The 18,495-nt window shown below is 38.4% G+C and overlaps 1 protein-coding gene across 1 annotated transcript in view; it reads right to left on the reverse strand.

The window, feature by feature from the left end:
- Positions 1-15,204: 15,204 nt before the first annotated feature.
- The window catches only part of brinp3b (bone morphogenetic protein/retinoic acid inducible neural-specific 3b), a 29,336-nt gene continuing 26,045 nt past the window's right edge, over positions 15,205-18,495 (reverse strand). The window contains exon 7 of the mRNA XM_055202884.2: positions 15,205-16,576. Coding sequence (XP_055058859.2) covers positions 15,460-16,576 — 1,117 coding nt within the window. The 3' untranslated portion in view covers positions 15,205-15,459. The remainder of the gene's footprint in view (positions 16,577-18,495) is intronic.

Here is an 18,495-nt window from a genome sequence, read left to right on the forward strand (position 1 = left end):
ACTATTCGTTTGAATGCAAATTACAATTTCACCACTAGATGGGGGTAAATCCTACTTATTGTCCCTTTAAGGGTATAACCACAGATTACTCCATTATTTATGCTTGTTTTATATTGTAATTTAATGTTTTAACTTCATCTATTTTTCTGCATGGTTTTTACATTTTTTCTTCCTTTATTTCTTTACGCCATTCCAGCATCTACAGCTATATTTATGGCGAGAAGCAGTTAATCCAAGTTTTATTCAGTTGATTCATACACAGGTTGGGGGAGGGACAATTTGGCATCTCCAATTTGCCTAACTTGCATGTTTTTGGCCTGTGGGAGGAAACCGGAGTAAACCCAAGCTGACACAGGGAGAACATGCAGAAACTCCACACAGAAAGGGGTTTTACATTACCTTTGTTTTATTATATAGTTATTTTCCCCCAGTTAGTTGTTTTATGTTTTTATGTAGAAATGCATACCTGTTATTTTTGTATTTTAATGCCTTGCTGTACACTTAGGGCTGTCCTAGTGACAAACCTAATGTAAAACCTAAACCTACATAATGATGCCATATTTTGTGTCAATTATTAAATTCACATTAATATTTCCTGTACATAACTAACACAACATTACACCTTTGCATTACTGGTCCCAGGGAAAAAAGTAGTATACTTTAGTGCAGTGGTTCTCAAATGGGGGGTACCCCTAGGGGTACTGCAGGGGGTACGTGAAAGAAAGTGGAAACTGACATTTAGGAATACATCAATAAAATCAGTAAATCATGCTGAGAGTATGTTTATATGACATTCGGGCTACATACAGATGCATTTAAACAATCATAAATGTAAAGCACATTGTACAAAATGCATGTGCGAGTTCAACCTGTTGATCTTGTCGGGCGCATGCGCTAAGGTTTCAGTTCAGCAGCTTTATAATTGCGCAAAAAAATTTAAGTTAGGAGAGGTGGCTTCTTAAGAGAAAAAACAAACCAGAACCTCAAAAATACCAGCAGTTTCGTGATAAATACTAATAAATAAACCTGCTCTGGGGCATCAGATATAATAACTGTCTCACTCTCATTTCACTGTATTTTAAAGCTAAATGTTGTTGTCTGGTTAAGGGGTACTCGGCTTGAAAAAATCATAAAAAGGGGTACTTCAGCAAAAAAAGTTTGAGAACCACTGCTTTAGTGTATTAGAAATATGATTGAAGTACATGAAGTATAAAACAAGTATGCTACTACTTGTTGTGCTTTATTTAAAGAGTATTTAATATGTACTTTTTAAAAGTATAATTTTTGGTGTACGCACAAAATGTACTTAAACATAACTATAAATTGCGCTGCAATGCCTTTTTAAGTATATTTCCATTAAAAGGGCAATACAATGCAATTGTACTGTAAGGGTTCTTAATTGCTCATGAATCTTGCTTTTCAGTGTATTTTAGTGCACTTAAAGTTTTTAAAAAAAGTTGTTCCATTTTAGTATATTATTAACACTTGAAGTAGTCAAATAGATGTTAAGTTGAAGTTAATACATAATTGAATACACTTAACCATACTTGGATTTGACGAAAATAGTACAAAATGTAGAAAATGTACTTAGTACACTTTTTTTTTTTAGTTATATTTTTGGGCCATTTTGCCTTTATTAGATAGACAGTGATTAAGGAGACGACAGGAAAGTATAGGGTGGAGAGAGGTGACTGTAGACCTTTTCACGACTGTTTTAAATACAGCTAATTATTTCCATTCGGGACGAAACAAATGATTGTCTTGCGCGACTATCACTCTCTCTCGTGACCATGGCACCACCCCTGTTGCTACGGGATCTGCCCACACATGCGCACACCCGATTGATTTGAACGTGCACGAGGCACTCTAGGAAGAGCAAAAGTACGGCAGAGAAAGAGCATTCAGAACTCACAGTACCTGCATATGCAGTCAGCGAAGGCAAACACAGGAAAAAAGGAATAAACGAAGAAATCAAACGAGAGTAAATATCGTGTGGCTTTTCCTCGAGTCGACGATGCGGTAGCGCTATTGTCTACGGTGTGTATTCCTCATCAGAGTTAACAATGCTTTCATCACGGAAACTCATGCAAAACACCGTATGTTATGAATCTTCGACGAAATTCACCTTCATCACAGTGTAACTGATGTAATAAAAAAAACTTGTATCAATGCAATCTGTTTTTAGCTTTGTCTTATAAATATAACTAGCTCGTTTGTTACCGAATCAAACTAAATATATTTTAAACTTTACCAGTATCGATATGCTAGCTTAATAGTGAGTACTAAAAGCCTTCCTATTTGTTTATATTCATAGTGACAAAGTTAGGTGTATTATTACATGTGATTGTGACATGATGTTACTACATGCACCGCGCTCCTTCCTCTCCGCTCGTCTGAGGTAAATGCTTCTCCCAGAGCTGGTCAGTGTCGCACGTTCATGTGTTTTGGGGGCGTGGCTTTAGAAGAAACCCAGAAGGGAGGGGGTGTAGTGAATAGAAAAATGAACTGTGTTTAAAACAGCCGTGAGAGATCTACAGACACTCGATTTTTATACTCTCTTTTTCAGAGTACTTACATTTTCCTTATGTATTGGTATATAAAGACAGATTAAACAAATTTGTAAAAAAGTTTTTTTTAGATAATTCCTGCCTATCCTGCCTTTAATAGGCCTAATCTCAGTGATTGGCCATCTTTTCATTCTGCATCGTCTTTTCACTGTCAAAAGTGCAGAAAATTCCCATACAAAAGACATACCTGCATGAGCATTTCTGCATCCCTCATTTGAAAAATACAGATATGTTTTGTACACTTAATGCAGCATGACGTCAATCGAGGATTAAAAAGCAGATTACATTTTAGGCAGTGGGGAACCTTCAGGGCCTTCTACGCCTTCAGAGAAGGCCTAAAAAATTTATAAAAATATTTTTTATTATAATAATACAAATAAATAATATTCAATAAAAATATGTTTTTACATTTTTTTATTTCTATTTAATTCAATTTAATACAATACATGTAATATATTTTCTCTCATCTATGTTCTAACGTTAAGCTTACTGTCAGGTTCATGTCATGAAAACATCTAATCCAATCAGAATCGTCTGTCTCTATTAAGGCCCGGTTATCTGGCTCATCCATTGGTTAGGACTTCATGAATCCCAGGGAAGGCCAAGCTATGTGTTTTGGTGTGAAGAGTGACGGGCAAATCGACCAATCACGTTTTGATTTCCAGTGGGCGGGCAAAAAACAAAACATTGTAAGCCTTCATGAAGTCCTAATCATGCAACAAACTGGATGCGAGCTGCCATAAAACACGAAAAGACGAAGATCATAGACCGTTAATATTAATACAGTCTAATGGCCCGAATTTCTGCGGTGAGAGTGGTTGAGGTAAATGGCGGAAAACGTGATTGACGTTGTGGCTAGCTTGATAGGGCTGAGGTAAAAACGAAATAACTTAAGCGCGTACTCGTGAAGAGCACAGCTGGGAGAAGCGCGTGCAGAGGAGCCTGCATATGACGCGAACACGAGAAAAATAATGGGTTCAATTACACTTTTACTTCCTGACAATTTCACTTGTTACGCGAGGATAGTAATGACTGACAGACGACGCCGAATTACATACAATATCATTTCCTAACTAAATCTGAGAGAATGCGAAAACATTAAAATATTTTTTACCTCGCTATACCCGACAACAGTTATAAGCCACAAGGAGGTGCACTGAGAACGCAGGGTGCTATATTTCCCCTTATGAAAAAGATTAACAAGGTATCCTACAGCTAAATATATATTTCCAAAAAATAAAAAACAAATTAAAGAACTTAATTTAAGCTTGTTAAATGCAAATTTACAGAGCCCCTGTCATTACAGAGCAGCAGAATCTGTATTTGTGTTTATCAGTTAGATTAAAGTAATTTTAAACTTTAAAACTGCATTTAAAGGCAGACATGCCCATTCTGTAATATAACTTTGCGTGCTCAGATATTTTACACGTTCACTGTATGATTTAACGAAATACGGATAGCCTAGTATTATGGATGGAGAGGCATTTGCACTTCATTGCATATTTTGAAGGCCCAGCTGAAGTACCCACGGTTCGCCACTGATTTTAGGATATACGAGAGAGACAGAGAGAGAGGAATTTAGTGAGGTCAATGCTATTATGCAATAATGAAACTCTGTAACTCATTTTTGGTGCTAAAATACTTTCTCATATCCCAGCTTAATATGCAGAGCTTATATTGCACATTTGTTTGAGCATTGATGAAAAAACCTGATGACATAGTGTGAAAAACAAAACAATAATGCAAATCTTTTGTGGAAGGCATTTTGGTTAGAAAAACATCATTATTTTTTCCCTTCATTTACTCATTAACTAAAATTTTAACATTCAAATATTGAATCATTTGTAATGTATTACACCATGATGGTAGCAGCAATGACCTTGATCTCTTCCTGTCCACTGAGCCATAGACCTGTTTTGATGTCTTCTTCCAGCATTGTAGTGTGACTTGCCCACAGTGAACGCCACCACATGCCACACCAATAGAAATCTCATCACCTTACACGGCAGCACCTTGTGAGTCAAACACGTCTGACGGATAGAAACACGGTGAAATTCACTTTACAATGCTGATGTCAATCACAGCCTGCAGTTCCCGAGCAGCAGATGGTTTCACGGGGGCCTTAAACAAACTCATCTGAACCCCGGCAACTGAGGCAAATAGCCTGGGTGCTTTGAACAGCTCCTGCATCTGTAGAAAAGGGTGGGAGATAATGGGCTCTGTCCAGGGCTCCAGCCTTTCAGGCCCCACTTGTCTTCATCTCCTCAGCGCTCATCCATCACATCGGGAGTAGAGAATGATGGAGTAGAGGACTGAGCAAGGTCACTCTTCTCTTCCTTATTCGTATGCCGATAAGTGCCAACGCTCATCTCTGGATATGGTGCATTTAGGGCACTAAATCTGCCATAAAGAAAGTGGGAGGGAACCTTATGCTGTCCATCTTTTCTAGTTCGGCTTTAATGATTCCTAAGAGCTTCTTTACACATTGAGGCACGTAGGGACATTGAATGATAAATATGAATGTGTTGTGTGAATCAAGCTGAAAATTATATTTATTATTAGATGTGTGATGTATGCCTGAGAAAGCTAATCTGTTTTCACCTTTGAAGTGATAGACATATTTATATATTTTTCCAAAATCTAGTGCAAACAATCTTTTGGCATTAAAAAAAACTACTGTGAGGATTTACTAAAGACACTAAAAAAGATGTGGACATTTTGTTATTGACTGACCTTATTGCATATGCCTTTGGGAGTTTCTTGTTCAGATGCAAAATGTATGGGAGAAGCATTTTAATGAATCACAAAACATGATTTACTAAGGTTTGCGCTTGACAGTTTATTGTATTTGCGGCAGTATTTAATGCCTAAAATATCATGTCGCGCCTGTGTTTTTTAAAGGGACACTCCACTTTTTTTGAAAATATGCTCTTTTCCAGCTCCCCTAGAGTTAAACATTTGATTTTTACCATTTTTACCCTTCAGCTGATCTCTGGGTCTGGTGCTACCATTTTTAGCATAGCTTAGCATAATTGATTGAATCGGATTAGACCATTAGCATTACGCCAAAAAAACAAAAACAAAAAAAACAACCAAAGCGTTTCGATATTTTTCCTACTGTTTTTAAAACTTGACTCTTCTGTAGTTACACTGTGTAGTAAGACCGACGGAAAATTAAAAGTTGCAATTTTCTAGGCAGATGTGGCTAGGAACTAAACTCTCATTCTGGCGTAATAACCAAAGACTTTTCTGCTGTAACATAGCTGCAGGAGGCGCAATCATATTACGCAGCAGCCAAAAATAGTCCCCTGCTATTGAAAGCAACCACAGGGACCATTTTCGGGCAGTGCGTAATATCACTATGCCTGCTGTAGCTATGTTACAGCAGTTTTAAATAGGAAAAATATTGAAACTCTTTGGTTATTTTTTAGCGCGATGCCAATGGTCTAATCAGACTCAATGGACTATGCTAAGCCATGCCAAAAGTGGTACCGCCAGACCCGGAGACCAGCTGAATGGATTCCAAAACAGCAAAAATCAAATGTTTAACTCTAGGGGAGCTGGAAAATGAGCCTATTTTAAAAAAGTGGAGTGTCCCTTTTACGTGCACCTTGTCAGTAAATCATCCACAGAAATTTCCACTCCCATGTGCGCTTTTTGGAACTGCGCTCTCACACAAATTTGCCCGGTTTAGTAAATCTGACCCCTAATGTCATTAATAGTTTGCTGCGTCACATAATGTCTTCATGGAATAATGCAGATTTGTACCGGAATGATGATTTGGCCAGAAACATTTTTGGACAAGTGCTCTAAATACATTTATATAATCATACTATATATCTTCAGTGGAAAGCACAAGACCATAAAGTGTTCGCCCAATCATTGCATTTGATTCGAATTCAACAACAAGATGTCCTACTTTCCTGTAAAACTGTGTATTTGCATATCTCGTGCATCCCTGCATTGTACAGTAATTCACATATTATATCCTAGATAGTATTCAAAATTAGAATGAATATTTCCCAAATCGTAGTATGTTAAAATAATTACCCAATTTCCCTGCTGGTCTACTGTTTTAGGTGAAAATGCGAAGTCTATGCACACTCAAACGTCTGATATTACCCACAACTCACTACAAGGTGGTGTCATTTAGACAACCGCTACACAGAATTAACAAATTAAATAAATGATGCGGAACTGAATCAAATTAATTATACAGTAAACATTACATGACAAATAATGAATGAAGAAATGCAAAAATGTATTTTGATGTTTGTGTTTCTTAAGGATCACAATGTCCTCCAGGCAACAGTCGTCACTTCCGTTTTGCGTTAGTAGGCCTACTGTATGCAGTGTGTGAATACTCTTTTGCTCTGCACTCAAAAGAATCTACTTTCCCAATACAAAAACAGTAAATATTATTAGGGAATAGTATAAGTAGGTGAATTGGGATGCAGCTAATCTCCTACCATCAGACGTGTTGTGAAGTCTGCGATTATCCTGCAAAACTGGTTGCTGCTGGCTGTTTTTTCACATTTTAAATCAGTCAGCTGTCCTCTGTTCATTAGCTGTCAATTTTAAGGTAAGATGATTTTATTTATGAAAGCAAAGTTTTGGTATTTGGGCTAGGATCATTTAGCCTGGGTGCCAGCCGATCTTAGCCCCGCCCACAACATTTTGAGAAACGGGAAGATCGGTCTGGGGATTCCCCGTTGAGGAGCTACTATGCTCGACCCAAAACTGGTCGACCAATCAAATTGTCAGGGCAGGCTTTATACGATGATGGACAGATCAGTAACGTAAATCAACCACGTCACCAAAAGAGCGCGAGTGTTGAATCTGTTTACAACGAAATGGCTGCCGCGGTAGAAATCAGATGTGTGGATTCTGACATTGAGTCTGTTCTAAAAGATATCGACAGAGCATTGATTTTAAAAGAAGAACAGAGAAACGCGAGCAAAGCATTTGTTGATGTTTCTGCCATCCTTCCTACGGGATTCGGCAAAAGTTGTCGCACTTATGAAGGATCAAGTTAAAGAAGCAACTGAAATGGGTATCACGGCGATGCAACTCGGTGTGCACGACGAGATTGATATAATTAGCGGTCGTTGCCAGCTTCTTTTCGGAAGCCCGGAGGGACATGCTAGGCTCCGATATTTTTCAAGCAAACGTAATGGGTATCGTCGTGGATGAAGTTCAACTAATGTACAAATGGTAAGAGATAGTCTTACTGTATGACTTAATGTGATATAAATGAAATGTTGTAAACATAGTAGGTGTTGATGTACGTTCGCTAACTCAAGACTTGTAGTGTGTGTCATTGTAGCGAAATAACTAGCAGTTCGGTCAAGCTGCAAAGACGTCATTTCAACATACGTCACACACTCCGTTGCTCTGATTGGTCATACAGTAGGTCTATCCAATTGAGTGCAGAGGCATTTTTCGGTTGAGACACGCCTCATAATTATAGCTCAATGGAGCGGTATCAGACTCAAATTCTGACTAGAATTGAGTATGACAACGTCAGACTAAGGATCATTAACTTTGGTCCCAGAAAATACCCGTAAATGTTCTGGGAATGCTCCCAGAAAGAGGACCTAGTAACATTGCCGTAAGAGGCGTGTGGTAGTGAAGACAGGAGTGTCATGGCAACATGAAATTATGGTTCAGCTCTTTAAAACGAGAGGTTTACATGGAGATTAACATTCATGACGAGAAATGCCGGCAAACTAGGCTGAAGCAGAGACCAGGGAGCTAGTTATCGATGGTGAAGTGGAGATCATTCAGAATCATAAAAGAATAGCGCGTCACATATGAGCTTTAATAAACAAAATGCACACGCGTCATCGCAATAAGATATATCGTTTAGCTCTTTAAAACTGGGGTTTTAAATGCACAATAACATTCACTATGAGAAATGTCTGCAAACTGCTCTGAAGCAGAGATCAGGGAGCTCGTAAAATATCCACTCTGAAGCTGAGATCATTCACCAGCATACTACTAGAATGGCACATCACACGCTCCTTTATAGTCTTATCATAAACAAACATGCATGCGAGTCATTTCTGGAGAGAGAAATAACAGATAATAAGCAAACTTCAGACACTGCGGAGAAAAGAAGCTACCAGGCACAGGACTTTAAACAGGTAATGTGTCTTTACCATAGACTGTAAAAAATATGGAGTGTCTGTGACATCACCCATTGGTTTGTGAAGATCGTTTTTGAAGCTTAAAGTAGGTGTTGCCTGCCGTCGCCATCTTGGCCGCGCGTCACTGCGAATCACTCGCAGAAAACCGAAAATGGGTAAAGAAACCACACCTGCCTAGCTCAATTCAAGTGACAGCAGTGTCCGTTAACCCCTCACTCAAGTGGCCACGCCTTTAATTATGCAGAAGTTTAAGGCTTAATATAATTTAAACGGATGAGTTACAAAAAATTCACCCACCTCACAGTTGTCATGAAGGGCAAAATTAACTATACAGACCAAAAACACTTTTTGTACCAGGCTGTAAACACATTATTTTCTACTGTAAAGTTGGGCATTTTTAACATGGTGGTCTATGGGAATTGACTTCCTTTTGAAACCAGCCTCTAGCGGCAAGTCAATGAATTGCAGTTTAAAAGTCACTTTCGTATTGGCTTCATCAGAGAGATCAGAAGGTTGCCCCTCGGTCTTTATGGGATCTTAACGGTATGTGTGAATGCAGACATGCGATCCCAGTCAAATCCCGGATACATTTTCCGTGTATTTTCCGTAATGTCTGTGTGAAAAGGGCTTTAGTCTAGCTCTGAGGTTTTGTTAGGCAGATCTGATCTGGCAACCTTGCATGTTCCATTATGCCATGCAGACCAAGCCTGAATGGAAGCCAAATTGCATCTACCTTACATCCTGCTGAACTGACAAAACATGGCATGAGAGAAAGATGGCACAAAAACAGTCTAAACTAAGAAAAATGTCTTTATCAAAAAATAGCTTAAAGCAGTTTGTGTGTTTCGGAGGAGACGTAGCTTTAGGGAGTGCTCTGACGGCTCTTTCAAAGCTAGCTTACTACTGTATGCCTCAAAAGTTGCATATCCTACCTTTAAAGATACAGACGCACCTCTGCTGTCAGTAGAAATGAAATGTTCAATGACACAGTTTCATGTAGTTCAGTATTCCTTTTAAAAATGTGTGTCTCCATATTTAAAGGACGTTCTGAGCCTTAAGAATTTTTGTGAATATTTTTAGTGCAGGATGAATTATTTTGTCCTGGAGACTTTAAAAAATGAGTGCATTTACAGGAACACTTTACTTGAAGGGTGTTTATAAGACTGACATGACATGTGTCATGACCGTGAAGGAGATTTTATGCACATTTATGACAACTGTCATTAAGTGTCATTCGCTCCATTATGTTATTTTTAATGCAAAGATGACATTGTTTGAGATGTCTTTGTTGTGCCAACTTGACATTACCAAGACAAAATAACTTGTCATTCATTTTTTAGGCATCATAATTTAGGCCCTGCCACTGAAAATGCTTGGTCTCCACTGTAGTTGAGGTCAAGAAAAATATTTTTGATGCTATTATAAAACTATTTGACAGAGTATTAACACTTAATGATATTTTAATGACAATTTTAATTTGGACACTGTAGTTAAGGCAGGGCTTTGAACCAGAATTTTTTCCCAATTGGTTCGTTCCAAACAGAAACAGTATTTTAAAGGTATAGCGGAAGATTTTCCCGAATTATTAAAAAGAACCGCCCCTCCATATTTTTTAAAAAATGCACACGCAACACTTTCCCTCCTCCCGAGAGGGAACGCCTGTTAAACGCGTGCACGAGACAGAGAGAGCATGCAGGAGCTCAGTTCTTCTCTTCGCTCTGTTTACAAGTTGCTGTCGGCATGTTTACCGTGTCTGTGCAGTTCGTGACTCGTGCCAGGGCTAGCATCGCTAATCATAGCTTACATCAACTTTTACTAGCAGTGATTTTAAATGGATTTCTCCAAATAGCATGACAAAATGTACATTTCCAGTAGGAACTTTGCGTGGGAAGCCCAACCTGTCCTTTTAGCTCACGCCAGCGGCCAGCATGTGAAATAGTCTCCCATAAACACTCTGGTCTTGTTTCTTTCTTTATAGTCCTTTCTCTTCTTGTCATACAATTCGTAGACACTTTTTCTCTTGCGACACTCAGACATTTAGAAAAAAAACAGTGAGAACGCGACCTTCAATGAATGGTTGAAACCGTAGCACAACAAACATACACGTGAAAGTGCGCATGTGCAGAAAGCGAACCTTCTTTGACGACGGTTATACGTCAACATATAATCAGAATGATTGACATCTGGGATGACCAATAACAGAGGTGATCCACCCGGAAAACGAAAATCTTCCGCTATACCTTTAACGTGTCTGGTTTTCGGTTCAACTCTAAAGTTGACGTTCCTGAACTTGTTAGAACAAAAAAATAAAGTTCCTGAACCGGTTAATAACGTTCCATTTCAGCTGTGGTACATACAAATAAGTAGGCTGATCATTAGGACATTAAACTTAAATTATTAGTATACATAATTTTTCTGAAAGTTTCTATCTTGTCATCAAACAAGCACAAACACAGACGGAGGACGAATTTCAAACGACGCTTCGGGTAGAAGATGCAGCATAAACAGTTGCTCCACATAAAGTGAAAATTACGTTGTTTTTCAGTGCTTTATTCGCCAAATGTATTTTATACATCAAGAGTTCTGATCTTTGTAGGGCATAGGGATAATCACGTTTGATTGGAGTTGGACCGGACACATTCAAACGCATGTGCGTCTGTGTGTACAGAAAATTGCTCACTTTAGCGCCTTTTTGCGGTTCAATTGTTTAAAATCACTTACAGTAAGTGTTAACATTTGCAAGCCTTTGAAATACGTGCAAATGATCAACTTTCACCCTATTTAAATTTGCGTATTAATCCGAGAATCGCAAGCAAGCCGAACCATGGGTCGTGATCTGTACGGATCACTGTGATCCGATATACCACTGATTAGTATTAAAAAACCAAACATCTTGAGATACTTGGTAGCCTACAATATTTGCCTCTTATTGAGCATTAGAGACTTGGACTGTAGGCAACTTGCTGGTGGGAAGCTTCTCATTTCTCCGATGAGTCAACAACGACCGGAAGTGAACTTCAGAGTCATATTGCACAGAAATCTTGTCAAAGAACGGAAAAAATAACGTTATTAACCGGTTACCATTATTTTCAATTAACGGTTCTGTTCCGGAACATATATTTTTGGAAAGTTTCTGGTTTCGTTTCTGTTCCTTGCAAAACATCAAAAGTTTCTGGTTTTCGTTCCTTGAACCAGTTCAAAGCCTTGAGTTGAGGTCAAGAAAAATATTTATGATACTGTTATAAAACTATTTGACAGAGTATTAACACTTAATGACATTTCAATGACAAGTTCAATTTGTATCACCGGTAAAAAGTGGTCATACACAATAATAATGGCCTCAATACAGCCAATGTCAAACCAACCATATGACAGTTTATTGTAATGTTAACCCCTAAAGCTAGGTAGTTTCTTAATTTTAATAATTTATCTGCTATGTCATGTTTATGACAGATTTACGACAAGTTATGTTGTCTTGGTAATGTCAAGTTGTCATAACAAAGACATCTCAAACAATGTAATTTCTGCATTAAAAAATAACATAATTGAGCAAATGACACTTTATGACAGTTGTCATATATGTGCATAAAATCTACTTTATGTTCATGAAACGTGTCATGTCATAATTATGAAGATGGCATGTCAGTCTTATGAACACCCCTTCAAGTAAAGTGTAAACCAAGGTGATATAGGAAGTGGTATATGGGAAAATTTCACAAAAACATGTCCAGGCCGAAAACAAAATGTGATACTAAAGGCTATTTGTACCACATTTTTGCATCTTGATAATATACTTAATATAATGTAGAATAAATAATTAAGCACATCTCATAATATTGCATCTCAATGTTTCACTTATGTACATGTACTTGTCATTATGGTTAAATCTCATTACAATAAAGTAGCCTTTTTATTGTAAAATGTGACGCTGAATGTTAAATCCAGGCTAAAGTCTTATAGGGGTAGTATCCCGGACAGGGATTAGACTAATCCTAAACTAAAATAAATGTAAGATGTGTCCAAACTGAAAAAAGTGACAGTGATGCTGTATGTTAAATCCAGGCGAAAGTCTTATAGGGGTGGTATCCCGGACAGGGATTAGACTGATCCTAAACTAAAATAAATTCAAGAGGTGTCCAAACTGAAAAAATGACGCTGTATGTTAAATCCAGGCGAAAGTCTTATAGGGGTGGTGTCCCGGACAGGGATTAGACTAATCCTAAACTAAAATAAATGTAAGAGGTGTTCAAACTGAAAAAAACTTGAGCCGACATATCTTAAAATACAGTCTTGTTTAAAATAATAGCAGTACAATGTGACTAACCAGAATAATCAAGGTTTTTAGTATATTTTTTTATTGCTACGTGGCAAACAAGTTACCAGTAGGTTCAGTAGATTCTCAGAAAACAAATGAGACCCAGCATTCATGATATGCACGCTCTTAAGGCTGTGCAATTGGGCAATTAGTTGAATTAGTTGAAAGGGGTGTGTTCAAAAAAATAGCAGTGTGGCATTCAACCACTGAGGTCATCAATTTTGTGAAGAAACAGGTGTGACTCAGGTGGCCCCTATTTAAGGATGAAGCCAACACTTGTTGAACATGCATTTGAAAGCTGAGGAAAATGGGTCGTTCAAGACATTGTTCAGAAGAACAGCGTACTTTGATTAAAAAGTTGATTGGAGAGGGGAAAACCTATAAAGAGGTGCAAAAAATGATAGGCTGTTCGGCTAAAATGATCTCCAATGCCTTAAAATGGAGAGCAAAACCAGAGAGACGTGGAAGAAAACGGAAGACAACCATCAAAATGGATAGAAGAATAACCAGAATGGCAAAGGCTCAGCCAATGATCACCTCCAGGATGATCAAAGACAGTCTGGAGTTACCTGTAAGTACTGTGACAGTTAGAAGACGTCTGTGTGAAGCTAATCTATTTTCAAGAATCCCCCGCAAAGTCCCTCTGTTAAAAAAAGGCATGTGCAGAAGAGGTTACAATTTGCCAAAGAACACATCAACTGGCCTAAAGAGAAATGGAGGAACATTTTGTGGACTGATGAGAGTAAAACTGTTCTTTTTGGGTCCAAGGGCCACAGGCAGTTTGTGAGACGACCCCCAAACTCTGAATTCAAGCCACAGTACACAGTGAAGATAGTGAAGCATGGAGGTGCAAGCATCATGATATGGGCATGTTTCTCCTACTATGGTGTTGGGCCTATTTATCGCATACCAGGGATCATGGATCAGTTTGCATATGTTAAAATACTTGAAGAGGTCATGTTGCCCTATGCTGAAGAGGACATGCCCTTGAAATGGTTGTTTCAACAAGACAATGACCCAAAACACAAACGGGCAAAGTCTTGGTTCCAAACCAACAAAATTAATGTTATGGAGTGGCCAGCCCAATCTCCAGACCTTAATCCAATTGAGAACTTGTGGGGTGATATCAAAAATGCTGTTTCTGAAGCAAAACCAAGAAATGTGAATGAATTGTGAAATGTTGTTAAAGAATCATGGAGTGGAATAACAGCTGAGAGGTGCCACAAGTTGGTTAACTCCATGCCACACAGATGTCAAGCAGTTTTAAAAAACTGTGGTCATACAACTAAATATTAGTTTAGTGATTCACAGGATTGCTAAATCCCAGGAAAAAAAATGTTTGTACAAAATAGTTTTGAGTTTGTACAGTCAAAGGTAGACATTGCTATTTTTTTGAACACACCCCTTTCAACTTAAGAGCGTGCATATCATGAATGCTGGGTCTTGTTTGTTTTCTGAGAATCTACTGAACCTACTGGTAACTTGTTTGCCACGTAGCAATAAAAAATATACTAAAAACCTTGATTATTCTGGTTAGTCACACTGTACTGCTATTATTTTGAACAATACTGTACATCAGTGCCCTTTGTTTTGCCTCAAAATGCACACAGTAATGTTTTAAGTAAGGCATGTTTGTTAGTACTAGTTATATTTTCTAATTAAACTAAGGCGTAGTCCTGTCTTAAGCTAATTCCTGTCCGGGAAACCCCCCTATAATCTAATTATGATAATAGAAGCATCAAAGTTTGATTTCACATTGATTTCATTGTAATAAAATTAATATCTATGACATGACCTTACTCAGTCAATATATATTTTCAATGAATGTTCTTTGCATTATGCAAAATGATTTTACATATAAAACAGTAAATCACAGCATAATGTATAAAAAAATGGACATGAATCATAATTTTAATTCTAATGAAAAGTAAATGTGAATCCATTCATAGTAGTTTCTCTAAAACAGGCTTTTTTCATTGTGCAAAACATATTCTTTGTTACTTTGGTGTGAAATATGACCTGGACGTGCACATGACACCTTTTGTGAGATTCCCCATAAAAAATAAGTGTTATTTTTTTTTATATTGTTAATACTCAGACAAATGCTTGATGTGCTTTGCTGCAATTACAGTATTGGAACCCAGCCAACCCCAATCAGAGCGTGCTACAAAGATAACAACAATTCTTGGCTATTTTATTTCATTAAAACATGTCAGAATTGATAAAATTGTGCAAAACTTTGTTTCATCTCAGCTACCATTTGAACCAGAGACATCAAATATATAACGCGTCTATGAAGAATAATGAATAATATCAAACACCGACAACAATGACCCTCCCCTGGGAACGAAATTTTTCTGTTTCCAGTCCAAGTCGTTTTCTAGTCAATAAAGCCAAACATCAATGCCAAAAATAAATTGGTTCGCTTTTAACTACAAAGTTTTGCAGCTTCGTACTCTTTGTAGAAGGGCTGTTTGGCACTAAACGTCTGCAGTGTGGAAAGTATTCTCTGTACCTCAGGGCTGGAGAGTTTTAGTCTGTGTCGAAGCAGGCAGGAGAACAAATCTAAAGGCAGTGGACCAGGAGGAGACAGCTTATTGACCCGATATCGGATCTCCATTAGCTGCAGCAGAGCAGAGTCCTGAGAACCCAGAGTGTACGGATAGTCCAACTGCAGGATCAGGTCCTGGATCGCCTCAGGGTCAAAGTGCATGCTGTAACCGAACAACTGCATACTGTTGATCTTCATGTAACCAAAGTTCTGAGAAGGATCTGCTACTTCTAGAGGCTCGATGTAGACCGTATCATTTCCCTGAGAGGTGTCGGTCCGAACGCGACTCCTCAGGTAAAAGTGAACCGTCTCAAAAAAGCTCTTCCACCGGTTGCCTAAAGTCAAAGTCCAGTTGTAACAATCCAACGGAATCTCCAGCCTGGTTTTCTCCCAGTCCGGGTAGCCACTGTGATCCGTGGGCATTATCCAGCTTTCCGAATGGCTGCCGCCGAACGGATTGACGTAGACAGACAACGCAGGCTCGAATGTGGAGTTCTTGGTGATGCAGATCTGCATCGAGATACCGAGCAGCATGTGCACGCGGTTGGATTTAAACTTGTTGCTCTTTAGTGTAAGCAGCATCCTTTTCCTCCAGGACGGGTCAAACCAAACATTGAGGCGAACGTCGTTGCTAACAAAAATGGCGTGCGTGGTGATGCGGGCATCGCGGTGTTGCAGCAAAAAACGCATTTCCAGGTCCTGTAGGTCAGTTTCAAAACCCAAATAGTGATCTGTTGGGTTGGGTACAGCATACTTGCAAACCCCATGGCTGAGGACGAAACCCAGATTGCAGCTGGAGCATCGTGTGCGGTTGTCCGCGGAGCATGAAGCGCAACGGGGGCCGTCGCCCACCTCGCAAGGAATGATGCCCTGACATGAGGGATATTCAGTCGGACAGGCGCAGCTCCGTAATTCCTCCGTGTAAAATCCCAGTTGGTTATTTTCACTGCAGTACAGGATGGAAAGGGTGAATTTCATCCAAAAGCTCAACGGCCTAAAAAACGACATCAAGCAAAAAAAAAAAAAATTGAGGGATTAGAGAAGCTATTTTATGGATTGTAATGTATGCAAATAATCGCAAAGATCATAAGGAAATGATACAAATACTGACTGCCAATAAACAGCTTTGTTTAACAACAGTGCTAATTGCTTTCCAACCTTGAGCTCTGCTAATAGTGCACATGAAAGCATTGCTAGGACAAAAGTAATGCATTAGTGCAGCAATAGCCTCAGAGGCTGGAGTGGGTGGTTAAACAATAGATTACCCATTAGTCTTCTACATTCATTTGGAGGTCAGTCTTGGTGAAACAACTGGACTTTACAAGGGGTATAATGCTTATTTTAAGTGTTTGTTATGGCTCCAGAGGGAACTAATACTGTTCAGGGGTACTCATTCAATGATTCAGAGACTCAATGTACATCTCATTATGCATCCACTTTTATCAAATAGGGGAGAGCGGGACACAACCTAATGCTTTTTGGCTTTGGCTTCGTCATTCAAAAAATATTTTAAGTTAGATTAATCTTTTTTACACAATCAACAAACACATATGTGCTACAAATGAACACTTAAAGTTTGTGGGACCTACGGTTATCGCAACTTATACAACCCGGAAGTAGGGCCTCACGTGAAAGAGAAAGAACCCCGTGTATGTTTCAAAGATCGCTCTGCATCTGATCTCTATCAAAAGTCCTTCACAAAAATTGAATTATCTCAGCTTTTTGCTCAAAAGTGGGTGTTTTTGAAGAAACCATGTTTGAGAGGTGATTACAAGAGAACTAATGAAGGTAGGATGAAAGTTTTTTTTGTTTAAAAGCAGAGGGTCTGTTCTTTCATCTGATATATTGTTTGTTTTATTTAAAGAAGAAAATTTTCTGGAAGGCATTAAACTTTTGTGAAAATCATGAAAAATGCTGGCGCTGGCTGGCAACTTAAAAAACGCTGGCGGGGAAAGAGTTCATTGTAACGCTGTGTTACAATCAATGGCGGCCGGTTCTTTTTCGAGGGCGCATGATGCGAAGCTCGTCACAACATGTACAGTATGTAGCCTGTCATGTGTGTGGCTCGGCATATTAAAATATGTGTTCGGCACATCATGTAAACTTATATGCATCAAGTGTGATGTCAAAATAGGAGCCTGCTGCAGACACTTCGAAGGGGTTTATGATAAAAGTGACGCTCGCGTTTGCCAGATACTCGCTTAATCTCATGTGTAACCAGAGTTTAGTGTTAAGTGAGTGTCTTCTGAGTATTTTGTGAATGTGAGCGTCTCTTTTATCATAAACCCTTTCAATGCGTGTGCAGCAGGCCCTTTAAAAAAAAAAAAAAAAAAAAAACGCATGATGCATGTGACCCAAAGAACACATATTTTGAAATGATGAACAACACACGTGACAATTTGAACACATATTTTGAAGTTGCAGAGAATTTCTTTTTTCTGATGAACACCAAAGAAGATATTTTGAGAAATGATGGTAAACACACAGCAGATAGTGACCATTGACTTCCTTAGTAGGAATAAAAAAATATGATGGAATTCAATGGGTACTGTCAACTGTGTGCTTACCCTCATTTATCAAAATATTTTCTTCATCATTTATCACAATACTTCCAAAATATTTTTTCCTACTATGGAAGTCAATGGTCACTATGTGCTGTGTGTTTACCATCATTTCTCAAAATATCTTCTGTTGTGTTCATCAGAAAAAAGAAATTCATACAGGTTTAAAACAACACGAGGATGAGTGAATGATGACAGAATTTTCATTTTAAAGTGAACTATCCCTTTAAGTCAGGACTAGGCCTTGGTTATATTAGGACATTTAAGTAGTTTTTACAAACAACTTTATAAGAAACTACTATATTGATGTGCATCTTGAAACAAAACAATTACACAGATTTATGTTAAGATA

The sequence above is a fragment of the Misgurnus anguillicaudatus genome, chromosome 2, assembly GCF_027580225.2.
Source record: "Misgurnus anguillicaudatus chromosome 2, ASM2758022v2, whole genome shotgun sequence".
Classification (NCBI taxonomy): Eukaryota; Metazoa; Chordata; class Actinopteri; order Cypriniformes; family Cobitidae; genus Misgurnus; species Misgurnus anguillicaudatus.